The 14,806-nt window shown below is 53.1% G+C and overlaps 1 protein-coding gene across 2 annotated transcripts; it reads right to left on the minus strand.

The window, feature by feature from the left end:
* Window positions 1–432: 432 nt before the first annotated feature.
* Window positions 433–9,005, minus strand: CATSPER1 (cation channel sperm associated 1). 2 transcript variants are annotated; one of them, XM_017857323.1, is made up of 12 exons: window positions 7,688–9,005; window positions 6,415–6,627; window positions 5,324–5,437; window positions 5,055–5,202; window positions 4,655–4,746; window positions 4,373–4,516; window positions 4,126–4,189; window positions 3,880–3,952; window positions 3,703–3,763; window positions 2,387–2,462; window positions 732–846; window positions 433–597 (listed from the first exon to the last, which is right to left on the minus strand). In XM_017857323.1, exons 1-12 carry the CDS (start codon window positions 8,871–8,873, stop codon window positions 571–573), a joined length of 2,313 nt encoding a protein of 770 aa, XP_017712812.1. In that variant the 5' UTR covers window positions 8,874–9,005; the 3' UTR covers window positions 433–570. The 2 variants fall into 2 exon arrangements, 1 of the variants encoding a protein (XP_017712812.1); XR_001882457.1 differs by having other exon boundaries at window positions 434–597; window positions 2,352–2,462.
* Window positions 9,006–14,806: the final 5,801 nt, after the last annotated feature.

Consider the following 14,806-nt stretch of genomic DNA (forward strand, 5'->3'; position numbering starts at 1 on the left):
AGGATATGACAATGACCTCTGACCTTTGGGTTCATGACATCCCCATCTGGTTGGTGCTCTTCTCCTGGAGCTGAGGGTCCTGGCAGGATTGAGTTCCCGGGCTCTGAGTCCCCATTCCTGGCAACCCTGGGGTGTTCAGGCCTATTCTTTTTCTCCTGACTCTTGGGCCAGATGGGCCTTCCTCCCCAAAGCAGGGTTACTGCCTCCTCGGCTCTCCCGGCACCACCGACACCTGAGCTCAGCCCACGTTCTGCCTCACCCCTCCAGCTGCTGTTAATGCCCTGCTGGCCTGAGCTAGCATGTGGGCCCTGGTAGGGCTGGAGGAATCAAGACAGCCCCTTTCATAGGGAGCACCGGCTCACACTCGTTCGTGCGTGTGCACCAATTCCCTTCCCTGCGCCTTGGCCTAGCCAGTGAGGACATGGAGCCTCCTGGGGTTTAAAAACTCTGTTGGGGCCCCCACTCTGCAGGGCCCGGACAATCCTTCCAGCAGATTTGGGGATCCGTCCCAGTGCACCCAGGTGGGCAGACTGCCAGGGGTTGAAGTCTGTATCTGGTGTCCCCCTGGGGTCACTGCCTGAAGTCCTCTTCTCCAGCCTGCAGGGGTTAGGGGGGCACGGGTGGGTGAAGGAATCAGCCTCTGCCCTCCCCGATCCCCATGGGACTGTTACTTGGGGACACTTCTGGCTACAAGCCCCTAGCCAGCACCTTCCCACTCCTGCCTGGTTCACCTCAAATGTGGTGTCCACAATCTCATCGATGACGGCTGCCTGGGAGCGGAACTGCTGCTGCTGCTGCTCCACGCTTGCCACCAGCTGCAGGTAATGGAACAGGAGCTGCTGCTGCCTGTGGGTGGTGGGTGGGGGTCGCAGAGATGGGCTGGGTTGACCTGCTGGCTGGGCCTACTGGACCCCAGAACCACCCAGAGGCTCTTCTTGCCTGCCTCCTCCCCGCAAAATTTATATGACTGCAGACCTCTATTTCCAGGGGGTCTCCTTTTCCAGATATGAGAAAGTGCCCAAGTCTGCCTGTAGCGCAGAGGCTTCTGGCTTTGTTTATCCTCCTAACCACCCATCCCTCCACCCACCCATTTATCTGCCCCATTCCTCCCCATACGCCCACTCGACCATCTGCCCATCCATCCACCCACCTCCTTATCCAGTCACTCACCATCTGGCCCTCTAGCCACTCACAACTCACCTCCCCCTCCATCCACCTGCTCTTCCCTGTAGCCACCCCCCACCCACTCATTAACACTTTCACCATGCAGTGTAGTCAGTCATCCACCTGTCCATCCACCCACTCATGCGCCCACCACACTACCCATTGTCCCATTCACACCCTCCCGGCCATCTTGTCAACCCATTCATCAAAGAACACTGGAAACAATGAACACAGCAAGGTGCTCTGAGGAGCTGGAGATGAACAAGAGACAGCTTGGCCTCAGAGGAGATGGAGATTAACAAGAGACAGCTTGCCCTCAGAGCCAGACAGCTGCTGACACCTTGAGATGTGAAGTTGGGTTCTGAGGGGCCCAGAGGAGGGAAACCTTGCCCGGTGCTGGGGGCCTGGAAAGACTTCTGGAGGCAGCGTCAATGAGCTGAGTTTGAAAGATAAGTGAGAGGCCAGGCACGGTGGCTCACGCGGGTAATCCCATCACTTTGTGAGGTCGAGGCAGGTGGATCATTTGAGGTCAGGAGTTCGAGACCAGCCTGGCCAACATGGTGAAACACTGCCTCTACTGAAAAAAACCACGCACAAATAGCCGAGCGTCGTGGCGTGCACCTGTAATCCCAGCTCCTCGGGAGGGTGAGGTGGGAGAATAGCTTGAACCCAGGAGGCAGAGGTTGCAGTGAGCCTAGATTACATCACTGCACTCCAGCCTGGGTGACAGAGTCCCCAGATGTCCTGGCCCAGCTGGCCACTCAAGTGGACAGGAATGGAGGTTGAGCATCTGGCTTCCAGGCCTTGATCTAAGCTGTTCCTCCAACTGCCTCATTATCCCTCCACTTGGCTGAAGTCTACTCATCCTCCATGGCCCAACACAGGTCTTTAGAGGTGGGGTCCTCATGGGCAGGGGCTGAGTCTGTGTCCTCTTTGGGTCCCTGGAGCCCTCACAGGGCCCAGACCTGACAAAGGTTGGGGATGGCTCTGGGGTGAAGGAATGGGTGGAATCTCTGCTGCTGGGATTAGCCAGGTGGCACACACACCTCTGGGTGTGCAGAAGCCACTCAGCGTCTCCACATTGCACCCACAGGCTCATCCACAAGCCTCAGCGCTCCATCCCCTTCTAGAGGGGCAGGCAATGTCCCTTTCCCTCCCAACCCTCCAGCCAGGCCCCCAGGCCTCACCCTTAGACCCCAGGCCTCACTCCCTGTCTCCTCACTTCTCAGTCATGGTCCCAAACTTTTTCTCAATGAGCCGCTTCAGCATGGTGCCTTCACTCGCCACCTCTTTGGGCTCTGGATGTAGAGAAAGAAGGGTGAGGTCAAGGCCTGGATTTGGAGAGGAGGCAGAGGAACCCCATGTGTCAGGAAGATAAGGGCTAATGGAGTTTCTGTCCAGGCTGCTCCAGGAGGTTGCTTCTCCAGGCATGCCGCATGATGCAGTTCCCTTTGTTTGCTCGTCCAGCACCCACCCCACTTCTGGAAGAAGTACCCCAATTTTCCTGAGGAACAAATCACTTCTACCCCCTTTCAGTCCAAGTCCTCTGGCTGAGGTTAGCCCCACCCCCCAGCTTCAAGGACAGGTAACTTAGGCCTAGCCAATTAGAACATATTTTTTTCTTTTTTTCTTTCTTCTTCTTCCTCTCCTCCTCCTCCTCCTCCTCCTCCTCCTCCTCTCCTCCTCTTCTTTCTTCTTCTCTCTTTCTTTCTTCTTCTTCTTTCTTCTTCTTCTTCTTCTTTTTTTTTTTTTTTTGAGACAGGTCTTCTCGCCTTGGCTCACTGCAACCTCTGCCTCCCGGGTTCAAGTGATTCTCCCACCTCAGCCTCCCGAGTAGCTGTGATTACAGGCGCCCACCACCACGCCTAGCTAATTTTTGTATTTTCAGTAGAGACAGGGTTTCACCATGTTGGCCAGGCTGATCTCAAACTACTGACCTCAGGTGATCCGCCTGCCTCGATCTCTCAAAGTGCTGGGATTACAGGCGTGAGCCACCATGCCCGGCCCCCAGTAGGTCTTTTAAGATTTGACAAGCACAGTCAGGTGTGGTGGCTCACACCTGTAATCTCAGCACTCTGGGAGGCTGAGGTGGGAGGATCATCTGAGGTCAGGAATTCAAGTTTGAGACCAGCCTGGCCAACATGGTGAAAACCCATCTCTACTAAAAAAAAAAAAAAAAAATTAGGTGAGGGTGCTGGCGCATGCCTGCAGTCTCAGCTACTCAGGAGGCTGAGATGAAAGGATTGCTTGAGCCTGGGAAGCAGAGGTTGCAGTGAGCAGAGATTGCAGCACCACACTCCAGCCTGCGCCACAGAGCAAGACTCCATCTCAAAAATAAATAAATAAATAAAGATTTGACAAGCAGTTTAATTGGCTTTGGGAGGATTGTCCTGGAGTCCTCTGGACTAAAGTCCTCCTGAGTCTCAAATTCTAAAACTCTAAAACTGAGTGTGGAATTCTGTGTCTGTGGAAGGAGGGTGGGGGATGGAGAGACTGGCCTCCACTGGCAGGTGAGGCCAGGGCGGGCCGAGCTGGTACCTGCGGCTCTGAGCTCCGTCAGTGAGTCTTCCAGCAGCTTCTCTTGGATCCGGGCGGCCCTCTGGGAAGAAGAGGCCTCAGATCTGCCAGAGTCCCAGGCCTGCTCAACCCTGGAGCCCCATGGCCTCGCTCCTCCAGCTTCCTGATCTGGTCTACCTGTCCCACCCCACTTGGTACCTCCTGCTTCATTTTCTCGAGGCCTTTGAACAGCGCCATCTGGAAGCTATCCACCAGGACAGTAATCACCAGGCTGGAGAGGGGGACAGGAGTGTGCCCTCAGCGAGGAGGCCAGAGGAGGGGGGCACCCTGTACTTCCTGTGGGTTCAGTGTGGCATGACCAGGGTGAGAGGGCCGGGGTGAGGGTCCCGGGGGGAGGAGGAAGCGTGGGTGGTGCTGGGCAGCACAGCAGGGGCGAGTCCTCACTTGAGGAAGATGAAGTACTGGATGATGATGTAAATTATGAGGATGGGAATGATGTACCAGGCACCTAGGGGGAGCAGGCCAGAGGGCACAGTCAGGCTGTGCTTGCTACCCCCAACCACGACCTGCTCCCTCCCCACACTCTGACATGCAGGCATCAGAAGCCCCACTTTGCCGATGGGGTCACCAAGCCCTGGCCGGTCCACCCTGCCAATCCCTCGCCCTCCCTGCAGCCTGGGGCCTGTCCTACCCTGGGCACGGCTGTCTATGTAGATGAGGGACCAGTCATCCAGAGTGAGCAAGGTGAAGAGGGTGAAGATGGTGGTGAAGATGTTCTGGAAGCGCTTGGGGTCAGATTTGCGGAACAGTGCCCGGAGGACCGCAGAGAAGAGGACTGGCTGTTCAGGGCCAAACTTGGCTCTGGGTCCTATCCCTGTCCCAGCGCCCCTCCTCCTGCCCCATCCCTGCTCCCTGCACCCCTTTCACCGCAACCCCTCAGGCCCCCACTGCAGCCCCTGCAGCACCAGGATACAGAGGCAGGTAAACATGAGGATGAGGATGGCTGCGATGGATGGCAAGGACTGGCCCAGGGTCCCTGTCACTTCCTGGACGCTGGTCAGGAATCTGTGGGCAGAAGTGGAGCGGGGGCTGAGTCATCAGTGGGGCAGGGGGGTGTTTGTGCCTAGCAGCCACAGCTGGCGCTGAAGGCAGGAGGCTCCTGACTTGCTGATGACTTGGGTGAGTCCTGGCCCCTCTCTGGAAAAATGAAGGGGCTGATTCCAGTGCATGGCAGGAGGCAGAAGCAGGCTGGGGTCAGCAGCCTCCTGCGCCCCCATCCCTTGAGCAGGTCACAGTGGATTTCTTGGGGGCCCCGGTCTGTGTCGCCTCTTCCTTTGGAGTCCCCACCCCAGGTGGGAGCCGTGGCCACCGACCTGAGCCTCCGCAGGACTCGGATGGCCCTCAGCGCTCGCAGGCTCTTGAAGACCTTGAGGATCCGGAAGAGGCTTTGGTGGTAGATGGCGAAGGAGTGGGTCTGCATCAGCAAGAAGTCCAGCACAGCCATGGCCATGATGAAGAAGTCTGAGGGCACGGGGTTCCTGAGCCTGGCAGGCTCCCAACGCCAGCGCTCCCTTCCCCACCGTTCTCTCATCCTGAGCCTCCCCCAGACTAAACACAACGGCCTGGCCCCGGCTCCACCCACCCAAATTATTCCAGAAGTCATAGAAGTACGAGAGACCCAGGGCGACGATCTTGAGCAGGGCTTCCACCACGTAGATGCAGAAGAATATGGAGTCCAAGGCCATGAAGTACCACTCTGCAGGGACACAGCAGTGCGCTCAGAGCTGTCCCGAGAACCCAGTGTCCTCTCTCTCCTCAGCATGAGCCTCATACAAGCCCAGGTTCCCAGGCTCTCCCTGGCTCTACCTAAGCAGCTCTGCGACTTCACTACTGCTCTGTGTCTCAGTTTTCTTGTCTTTAAAATGGGTTTAATTGTGTCCGGGAGCAATGGCGCTCGCCTGTAATCCCAGCACTTCGGGTGGGTGAGGCAGGCAGATAACCTTAGGTCAGGAGTTTGAGACCAGCCTGGCCAACATGGTGAAACCCTGTTTCTACCAAAAATACAAAAATTAGCTGGGTGTGGTGGCGGGCACCTGTAGTCCCAGTTACTTGGGAGACTGAGGCAGGAGAATCACTTGAACCCGGGAGGCAGAGGTTGTAGTGAACCGAGATCACGCCACTGTACTCCAACCTGGGCAAAAGAGCGAGACTCCGTCTAAAATAAAATAAAATAGGGATAATTGAAGTCCACTCGATGAAGTTGTGAGAATTAAATGCATGAACACAAGCGAAGTGCTTAGAATAGAGCCTGAGACAGCGAGCCGGGCAGCTCCTGTCCTTCACCCTGCTCCATGACATTGGAGGGCCCAGCCTTCCCCGGCCTTCCACCCTCGCCCCTCCAGGGCCTTCTCGGGTTCCTGGCCTTTCCCGCGAAGCTCAGGCTCCAGGCGCCCGCCCGCCCTCAGTCGCACATTTGGAGCAGATGCGTCCCCTAGTGGCTGCGGCGCGAACAGCACCGCCTCCCGCCTAGCTGGTCCTTCTGTCTCGGGCTGGCTGGCCTCAGCGGGGTCTTTAGGAGACGCTCTCTAAACGCTGGGCAATGCCATCTACTTCCCAGGGGTGAGGATCTAGTGAGCTGAGTCCTATGAACCGCCTGGCACTGGATCAGGCCCATGGAGGTCCTGGAACAGCATCGGTGGCTTCTCCATGGGAACAGGGCTCCCTGGCTCTTACCGCCCCTGATCTCGACTTCAGCGAAAGTCTGGGCCACCAGCATGAAGGTGTTGAGGCAGACGACGACGAAGATGAAGGTTTCAAAGGCCAGGGATTGGGTCAGCTTCCGGATCATTTCCCGGAAGCCCTGAATGAGGAAGGTTAGCTTTTCCCATAGCCACTGCAAGAGATTAGTAGAGTGTCCCTTCTTGTGGGTGCGCTGGAGCCGGCCGGCTGAAAGGAACAGGGCCAGAAAGTCAAGTGTGTGCAAATGGGGGACACGACGTCCCGGGCACCCCCCAGCCTGGCTCAGCGTCCATAGTCACTTCCACCTGCTTGCTGGCCCTCCACCTCCGGGGTTCAAGGAATTCTCGTGCCTCAGCCTCCCAAGTCGCTGGGACTACAGGTGGCTGCCCCATGCCCAGCTAATTTTTGTATTTTTGGTAGAAACAGGGTTTCACTATGTTGGCCAGGCTGGTCTCAAACTCCTGGCCTCCACGGCTTCCACCACATAGATGCAGAAGAATATGGAGTCCAAAGTTATGAAGTACCACTCTGCAGGGACACAGGAGTGCGCTCAGGGCTGTCCCCAGCACCCAGTGTCCTCTCTCTCCTCAGCATGAGCCTCACACAAGCCTGGATTCCCAGGCTCTCCCTGGCTCTACCTAAGCAGCTGAGATTACAGGTGTGAGTCACCGCGCCTGGCCTGTTGTCACGTTTATTGGACTACTAGGAAGAAGGTTCGGTGGAGTGAGAGCTAAAGCCCATGGTCCCTCCTTGCCCTCCAGTAAGGCCCTCATTCAGGCATTAGTTCCTAATCTCTGTCCTCAAGCAGCTCACGGTTGAGTGGGAGAAATCTGGACAGATAGGATGCACTGTGGTCAATGTTCTGAGGAGGGCAGGCCCTGAGCACAGGATGATCTGTGGTCGGCTAAGTGACCACCCCCAGTCTTGGGCCCCTCGAGGGCAGCGACTGTGTTGAATTTTTCCCTGTGCTGCCATGGTCCAGGCAAGTCACGCATCCACATTGAATGAGTGTCAATGTTTGACCGGTGGATATATGAATAAAGAAGGCAGTGACTGAATGAACAAACACCTCATGGCCTAAAGAAGTGCATAATTCAAAGAATAAAAGATGGGACCATGAACAGTCAGGAGACTGAATAGCCAATGGGGGACATATGCAGGAGGTTCAGGCCTTACGATCTGTGGAAGGTCAGTGTGGGGCCGAGATCAGGTCTGGAACCTGTGCCAGGCAGTAGGAGTTGGCACAGGGGACCCAGCAAAGACTCACTTTTGCGTCTCTGAAACTGCCCCTCTTCTTTGTCCCAGTCTTCTGAATCTTTGGTGGAGGTATCCCAGGGATGAACTTTTTTGGACCTCTGGGTGGCACGTGAGTGGACTGTGCTGACAGACCGAGTCATGCTGTGGGCCGAGCCCCGTGGGTGTGCCATGTGAGGGGGGAAGGCTCCTGTATGAGAAGCAGCAGGGCCGGAGGCATCATGAACCAGGCTCCAGGACGTTTGTGGGATGGAGAGCTGGGAAGTGCTCTGGACGTAGTCCCTGTACTGGTAGTCGCCATCGAGGTGACTGGAATGATGCGCACCGTGGTGGTCTCGGTGCTGGTGGTGGTCTCGGTGCCGGTGGGTCCGGTGGTGGTGCTGTGTGTGGTGGGAATGCTCACTATGGTGGTACTCGCTGCGATAGTCAGATATCCCATGCTGGTAGGACCCCACAGAGGAATGAGGGGAAAGGATCTGTCCATGATGAGGAGGCCTTCCATGCTGGTGGGCTTCATGATGACGGGACCTGCCATGGTGGTGGCCTTGGTGGTGGGGGTACCAGCCATCATGGGTGACTTGGCGATGCTGGGACTCGTCGTGTTGGAGCCCGCTAAGGTAGGAAGCCTCGCTGTGGTGGAAGGACTCACTGTAGGGATTGGCTCCATGGGGCAGGTAGGACCCACCATGGTGGAAAGCCTCGCTGGGGTGGTGGGGCATGCCAGAGGAATAGTGGGATAAATTCTCACCGAGATATTGGCGTCTGCCATGGTGAGACTCCTTATGGTAGTGGGAGTCATTCTGCTGATGGAACCCACTGTATTGGGACCCATCATGATGCCTTCTGCCAGCATGGTGGAGCTCATCAAGGTGGTCCTCACCGTAGGAATGGTGGGAGGGGACAGCGCCTTGAGAGGGAGCCAGGCCAAAGCCTGTGGGGCCGTGGGCTCTGCCATGATTCCACGCCTCGCTGTGGTGTTGAGGTTGGTGGACGTGGGAGGAGAAGGCTTGGTCGTGGAAGTCTTCGAACTCCGGAGGGTGGTGAGATTCACCACGTTGGTGAGGCACGCCGTGATGGTGGAGAGCTCCGCTGTGGCCTGGCCTGTGGTGTGGGGGTGATGAGTGGGAGCGAAAGAACGTATCTGTGTTATTGGTGTCTGCCTCATTCTGAGCCTTTTCAGGCACTGAGTTTTGATCCATGACTGTGCTGGGAACTCTGGAGCGAACAGAACTCCAGACCTGGGCCCAACAGGCCCCGCCTGGATTTCCCTTCCTTCCTGAGCCGAGCTCAGTACAGACTGTGGCACTGGGCTTCCAGAAAGGCCTGACTATTCTCGTGGAACTCCCCCCTCTATGATGTCACCAGCAGGCCAGGGCCTCATTCCCAAATGTCTCTTCCTGGACTACAGTTCAGAATCAAGAATTATTGTGTCAAACTCCTTCATTGTAAATGAGGAAACCGAGGTCAAGAAAAGGGAAGGACTGGACCTAGGGGACCCCACAGGTCACTGGCAAAGCTGGACCAAGAAGTCCATGGAGTGCCATGGCTTCATCAGCTGCTTTAGCCCTGTTGTTGGAAAGAAAATGGTCCAAGTGGTCCAGTCTCCAGTCCCATCTAGAGATCAGTTGGCTCTGGGGTGAAGACTGCCTGACTCCCTCATAAATAGGTGTGTGACCTTGGGCTTGTTGCTGAACTTTCCCATGCCTCAGTTTCTTCCTCTGTAAAATGGGAATAATAACACCTAGCCCACAGGATCAAAAAAGTTAAGATATGTAAACCTTATATTAACAGCACAATACATGGTTTTTGTTGTTGTTGTTTATTTATTTCTTACTTTGTTTTTGAGAAGGAGTCTCGCTCCGTCGCCCAGGCTGGAGTGCAGCGGCACTATCTCGACTCACTGCAACCTCCGCGTCCCAGGTTCAAGCCATTTTCCTGCCTCAGCCTCCCAAGTAGCTGGGACTACAGACGCCCACCACCATGCCCAGCTAACTTTTTGTATTTTAGTAGAGACGGGGTTTCACCGTGTTAGCCAGGATGGTCTCGATCTCCTGACCTCGTGATCCGCCTGCCTTGCCCTTCCAAAGTGCTGAAATTACAGGCATGAGCCACCACGCCCGGCCCATGTTTTTTTTTTTTTTTTTTTTTTTGAGACAGTCTCACTCTGTCACCCAGGCTGGAGTGTAGCGGCACGATCTCCACTCACAGCAATCTCTGCCTCCTGGGTTCAAGTGATCCTCTTGCCTTAGCCCCCTGAGTAGCTGGGATTACAGGCACCTACCACCATACCCCACCCTGGCTAATTTTTTTTTTGAGACAGAGTCTCACTCTGTCACTAGGCTGGAGTGCAGGGGCGCAATCTCTGCTCACTGCAATCTCTGCCTCCCGGGTTCAGGCAATTCTCCTGCCTCAGCTTTCCTAGTAGCTGGGACTGCAGGTGCGCACCACACCCAGCTAATTTTTGTATTTTTAGTAGAGACGGGATTTCACCACATTGACGAGGCTGCTCTCGAACTCGTGACCTCAAATGATCCACCCACCTCATGCTCCCTAAGTGCTGGGATTTCAGGTGTGAGCCACCATGCCTGGCCAATACATGTTCATTGGCATTATTGTTCTCTTCTTGATCCTGGAAACCCCCTGTTAGGGTTATTACCAAAATAAAACTATCAGCCATCATTTATTGAGGACTGCTTCATACACATTTTCTTTTCTTTTTTTTTTTTTCTTTTTTTTTTTTTGAGACAGAGTCTCGCTCTGTCACCCAGGCTGGAGTGCAGTGGCACGATCTCGGCTCACTGCAAGCTCCGCCTCCCGGGTTTACGCCATTCTCCTGCCTCAGCCTCCCAAGTAGCTGGGACTACAGGCGCCCGCCATCTCGCCCGGCTAATTTTTTGTATTTTTTAGTAGAGACGGGGTTTCACCGTGTTAGCCAGGATGGTCTCGATCTCCTGACCTCGTGATCCACCTGTCTCAGCCTCCCAAAGTGCTGGGATTACAGGCTTGAGCCACTGCGCCCGGCCCACATTTTCTTTTCTTTCTTTCTTTTTTTTTGAGACAGAGTCTTGCTCTGTCGCCTAGGGTGGAGTGCAGTGGCATGGTCTCAGCTCACAGCAGCCTCCACCTCCTGAATTCAAGCAATTCTCCTGCCTCAGCCTCCCAAGTAGCTGAAATTACAGGCATGCACCACTACGCCCAGCTAATTTCTTTTGTATTTCTAGTAGAGACGGGGTTTCACTCTGTTGGTCAGGCTGTTCTCGAACTCCTGACCTCAAACAATCTGCCCACCTCGACATCCCAAAGTGCTGGGATTACAGGCCTGTGCCACCGTGCCCGGCCCATACACATTTAAGTTAATCCTCACAATAGCCCCACATGGTGGATATTGTTTATCCCCATTTGACAGACAAAGGTGCTGTGGCTCAGAGAGTATAAATGAGTTGCTTGATGAATGAAAACTTACCGTCAGTGCTATCTCACTCCAAGTCTATATCCATAGCCTTCGTGTTTTCCTGTCTTCCTCCTGGAATCCACTGCAGAGCTTGCCCTGTAGGCTGAATTCATTTGTGCACAGCGCAGCTCTTCTGGAAGCTTATGGGTCTCAGCTTCTTGAGTGCTTGGTCAGAGTCATGTCCATAGTGGCTACTGGGTTCCCAGTGATGAAAGAGACATGGCTCCTGTTTTAAGGAGCTCACTATCTGTTGCCAGCAGCAGACAAAGAAGCAATTTGTGTGGGCCGGGCATGGTGGCTCACACCTGTAATCCCAGCACTTTGGGAGGCCGAGGCGGATGGATCAGCTGAGCTCAGGAGTTTGAGACCAGCCTGGGCAACATGGTGAAACTCTGTCTCTACTAAAATACGAAAAAAATAAGCTGGATGTGGTGGCGCACGCCTGTAGTCCCAGCTACTTGGGAGGCTGAGGCATGAGAATTGCTTGAGCCCAGGAGGCGGAGGTTGCAGTGAGCCAAGATCACACCATTGCATTCCAGCCTGGGTGACAGAGTGAGATCTTGTCTCACAAAAAAAAAAATTAAAAAAAAGGAAAAAGAAAGAAAAGCAGGACTGTGTTCATTCAGCTGAGTCTTTCTCATTTTTTAACATGACATCAGGAAGTCTGTTGATAGTATGTGAGCACGCATGGCCTGGGGAGGAGGTTGAGGCTGATGATATCGTCCTTGCTCTACTGAATTCCCTCCCCAACCTCCCTTTATGCACCAGCAACTGACTTATGGGAACAAACAAAACTCAACTGGTGTGACAGAAAATCAGAGGAAAATTTCCTTCTAAAGAAAGAATTTGTAAGTGCTGTGACTCAGCTGCTTCCCTGCTACTTTGCTGTTGATGTAAACATGATAAAACATGAATTAGGCAGGTTAGTATTACAGTAAAAAAAATTTTTTTTTTTTTTTTGAAACAGTCTTACTCTGTTGGCCAGGCTGGAGTGCAGTGGCATAATCCTGGCTCACTGCAACCTCTGCCTCCCAGGCTCAAGCGATTCTTCTGCCTCAGCCTCCCGAGTAGCTGGGATTACAGGCGCCTAGCACTGCACCTGGCAAATTTTTGTATTTTTAGTAGAGATGGGGTTTCACCATGTTGGCCAGGCTGGTCTCAAACTCCTGACCTTAGGTGATCCTCCTGCCTCGACCTCCCAAAGTGCTGAGATTACAGATATGAGCCACCGTGCCCAGCCCAAATAGATATTTTTTAAAAATGGCACATTTACTTGTCGAGTGGCTGTGATTTGCAGTTAGACACGTAGCAATGGCTCCAGCAAAATGGAAAAGAACCTAACTGCAATTAGGTTGTGATTCTTTATCACTAACCAACCTTACCAGATTTGTCCATGGACCTAGGCCTAGAATTCTCCCCTTTCATTTCACAGGCCATGTTTTAAAAAACCCCACGTTAACTTGTTAGACTCATTTGTAAAACACAGAGGCTAATAAGGTATAAAATAGAAGGGCAGGACAGATGACTAAACAAGAAACTTGCAAAAAATGTGAAATCCTCACAATAAAATGTACTATAATAGGCCAGGCACAGTGGCTCCCACCTGTAATCCCAGAACTTTGGGAGACCAAGGAGGGAGGATCACTTGAGGCTAGGAGTTCAAAACCAGCCTGGAAAACAGAGAAAGACCCTCGCTATAAAAAATTCAAAAATTAGCCAAGCGCGGTGGTATGCTATGGTTCCATCTACTCCAGAGGCTGAGGCAGGAGGATCACTTGAGTCCAAGAGGCTGAGGCTATAGTGAGCCGTGATAACTCCACTGCCTTGGTGACAGAGCAAGACCTTGTCTATTTAAAAAAAAAAAGAAAAGGAAAAGGCCAAGCATGGTGGCTTACACTTGTAATCTCAGCACTTTCGGAGGCCAAGAAGGATGGATCACCTGACGTCAGGAGTTTGAGACCAGCCTAGCCAACATGCCGAAACCCCGTCTCTAATAAAAACACAAAAATTTGCCAGGTGTAGTGGCAGGCACCTGTAATCCCAGCTACTTGGAAGGCTGAGGCAGGAGAATTGCTTGAACCCAGGAGGCGGAGGTTGCAGTGAGCCGAGATCACGCCACTGCACTCCAGCCTGGGCAACAACAGCGAAACTCCGTCTCAAAAAAAAAAGAAAAAGAAAAAGAAAGAAAGAAATAAAAGACTCTACCCTGAGAGAGAACAACAACCTCACATATTGACGACATGATCTCTGATACTGAACAGGATTTTATTTTTGTTTTCTTGATAATAAACTGGAAAATGACTTGATCTTTTTTTTTTTTTGAGACAGAGTCTCACTCTGTCGTCCAGGCTGGAGTGCAGTGGTGCGATCTCGGCCCACTGCAAGCTCCACCTCCCGGGTTAACGCCATTCTCTTGCCTCAGCCTCCTGAGTAGGTGGGACTACAGGCACCCACCACTGTGCCCAGCTAATTTTATTTTTGTATTTTTAGTAGAGACGGGGTTTCACCGTGTTAGCCAGGATGGTCTTGATCTCCTGACCTTGTGATCCACCCGCCTCGGCCTCCCAAAGTGCTGGGATTACAGGCGTGAGCCACTGCGTCGGGCTACAACTTAATCTTTATCCTGGCTGATGAGTCAACTGATTTCACCAATAAAATGGTGAATGCTTACCACGCTATAGCACTAGTAAGATCTGTAAATGGTCAGCATGATCATCAAGAAAATTTTTCAGCTTTCCCAAACAAACAAAAAGCCAAGATAGATTTAATGTCATTTCATATGAGGAATCATCAAAAGTCTGTCTTGGAAGAACTACCTTGGCATTTATACTGATGGTTCAAATCAGTGGTTGGCTCCATAAGAATTTTTACTGTCCTTGGAAAAAAACAAAACCAACAAACAAAAACTTGATGTTGTCACAACACACTGCTTTCTTCACAGAGAGGCACTGGTGTCAGAAACTCTTGGAGATGGAAAGTAATGATGCAGCAAAATGTTTGCCTCTATTCAACAAAGACTAGCTAACCTGAAAATGTTTTAAAAACTGGCCAGGCAGGCTGGGTGCGGTGGCTTACGCCTGTAGTCCCAGCACTTTGGGAGGCCGAGGCAGGAGGATCATGAGGTCAGGAGATCAAGACCATCCTGGCTAACACAGTGAAACCCGTCTCTACTAAAAGTGCAAAAAATTATCTGGGTGTGGTGGCGGGCGCCTGTAGTCCCAGCTACTCGGGAGGCTGAGGCGGGAGAATGGCGTGAACCCGGGAGGCAGAGCTTGCAGTGAGCTGAGATCGCACCACTGCACTCCGGCCTGGGCGGCAGAGCAAGACTCTGTCTCAAAATAAAATAAAATAATAAATAAATAGGCTGGACGCGGTGGCTCAAGCCTGTAATCCCAGCACTTTGGGAGGCCGAGACGGGCAGATCATGAGGTCAGGAGATCGAGAGCATCCTGGCTAACACGGTGAAACCCCGTCTCTACTAAAAATACAAAAAACTAGCTGGGCGAGGTGGCGGGTGCCTGTAGTCCCAGCTACTTGGGAGGCTGAGGCAGGAGAATGGCGTGAACCCGGGAGGCGGAGCTTGCAGTGAGCCGAGATTGCGCCACGTCCCTCCGGTTTGGGCGACAGAGCGAGACCCCGCCTAAAAAAAAAAAAAAATAAATAAATAAATAAATAAATAAA

Source organism: Rhinopithecus bieti, unplaced genomic scaffold (genome assembly GCF_001698545.2).
Source record: "Rhinopithecus bieti isolate Rb0 unplaced genomic scaffold, ASM169854v2 scaffold_44159, whole genome shotgun sequence".
Lineage (NCBI taxonomy): Eukaryota > Metazoa > Chordata > Mammalia > Primates > Cercopithecidae > Rhinopithecus > Rhinopithecus bieti.

Coding starts and splice junctions, on each gene's coding strand:
- CATSPER1 (XM_017857323.1), bottom strand. CDS start 8,873: ATGGATCAAAACTCAGTGCCTGAAAAGGCTCAGAATGAGGCAGACACC. Junction 4,517..4,654: donor CCTCATGTTTACCTGCCTCT/GTATCCTGGTGC, acceptor CTGAACAGCCAG/TCCTCTTCTCTGCGGTCCTC. Junction 3,764..3,879: donor TCGAGAAAATGAAGCAGGAG/GTACCAAGTGGG, acceptor TCTTCTTCCCAG/AGGGCCGCCCGGATCCAAGA.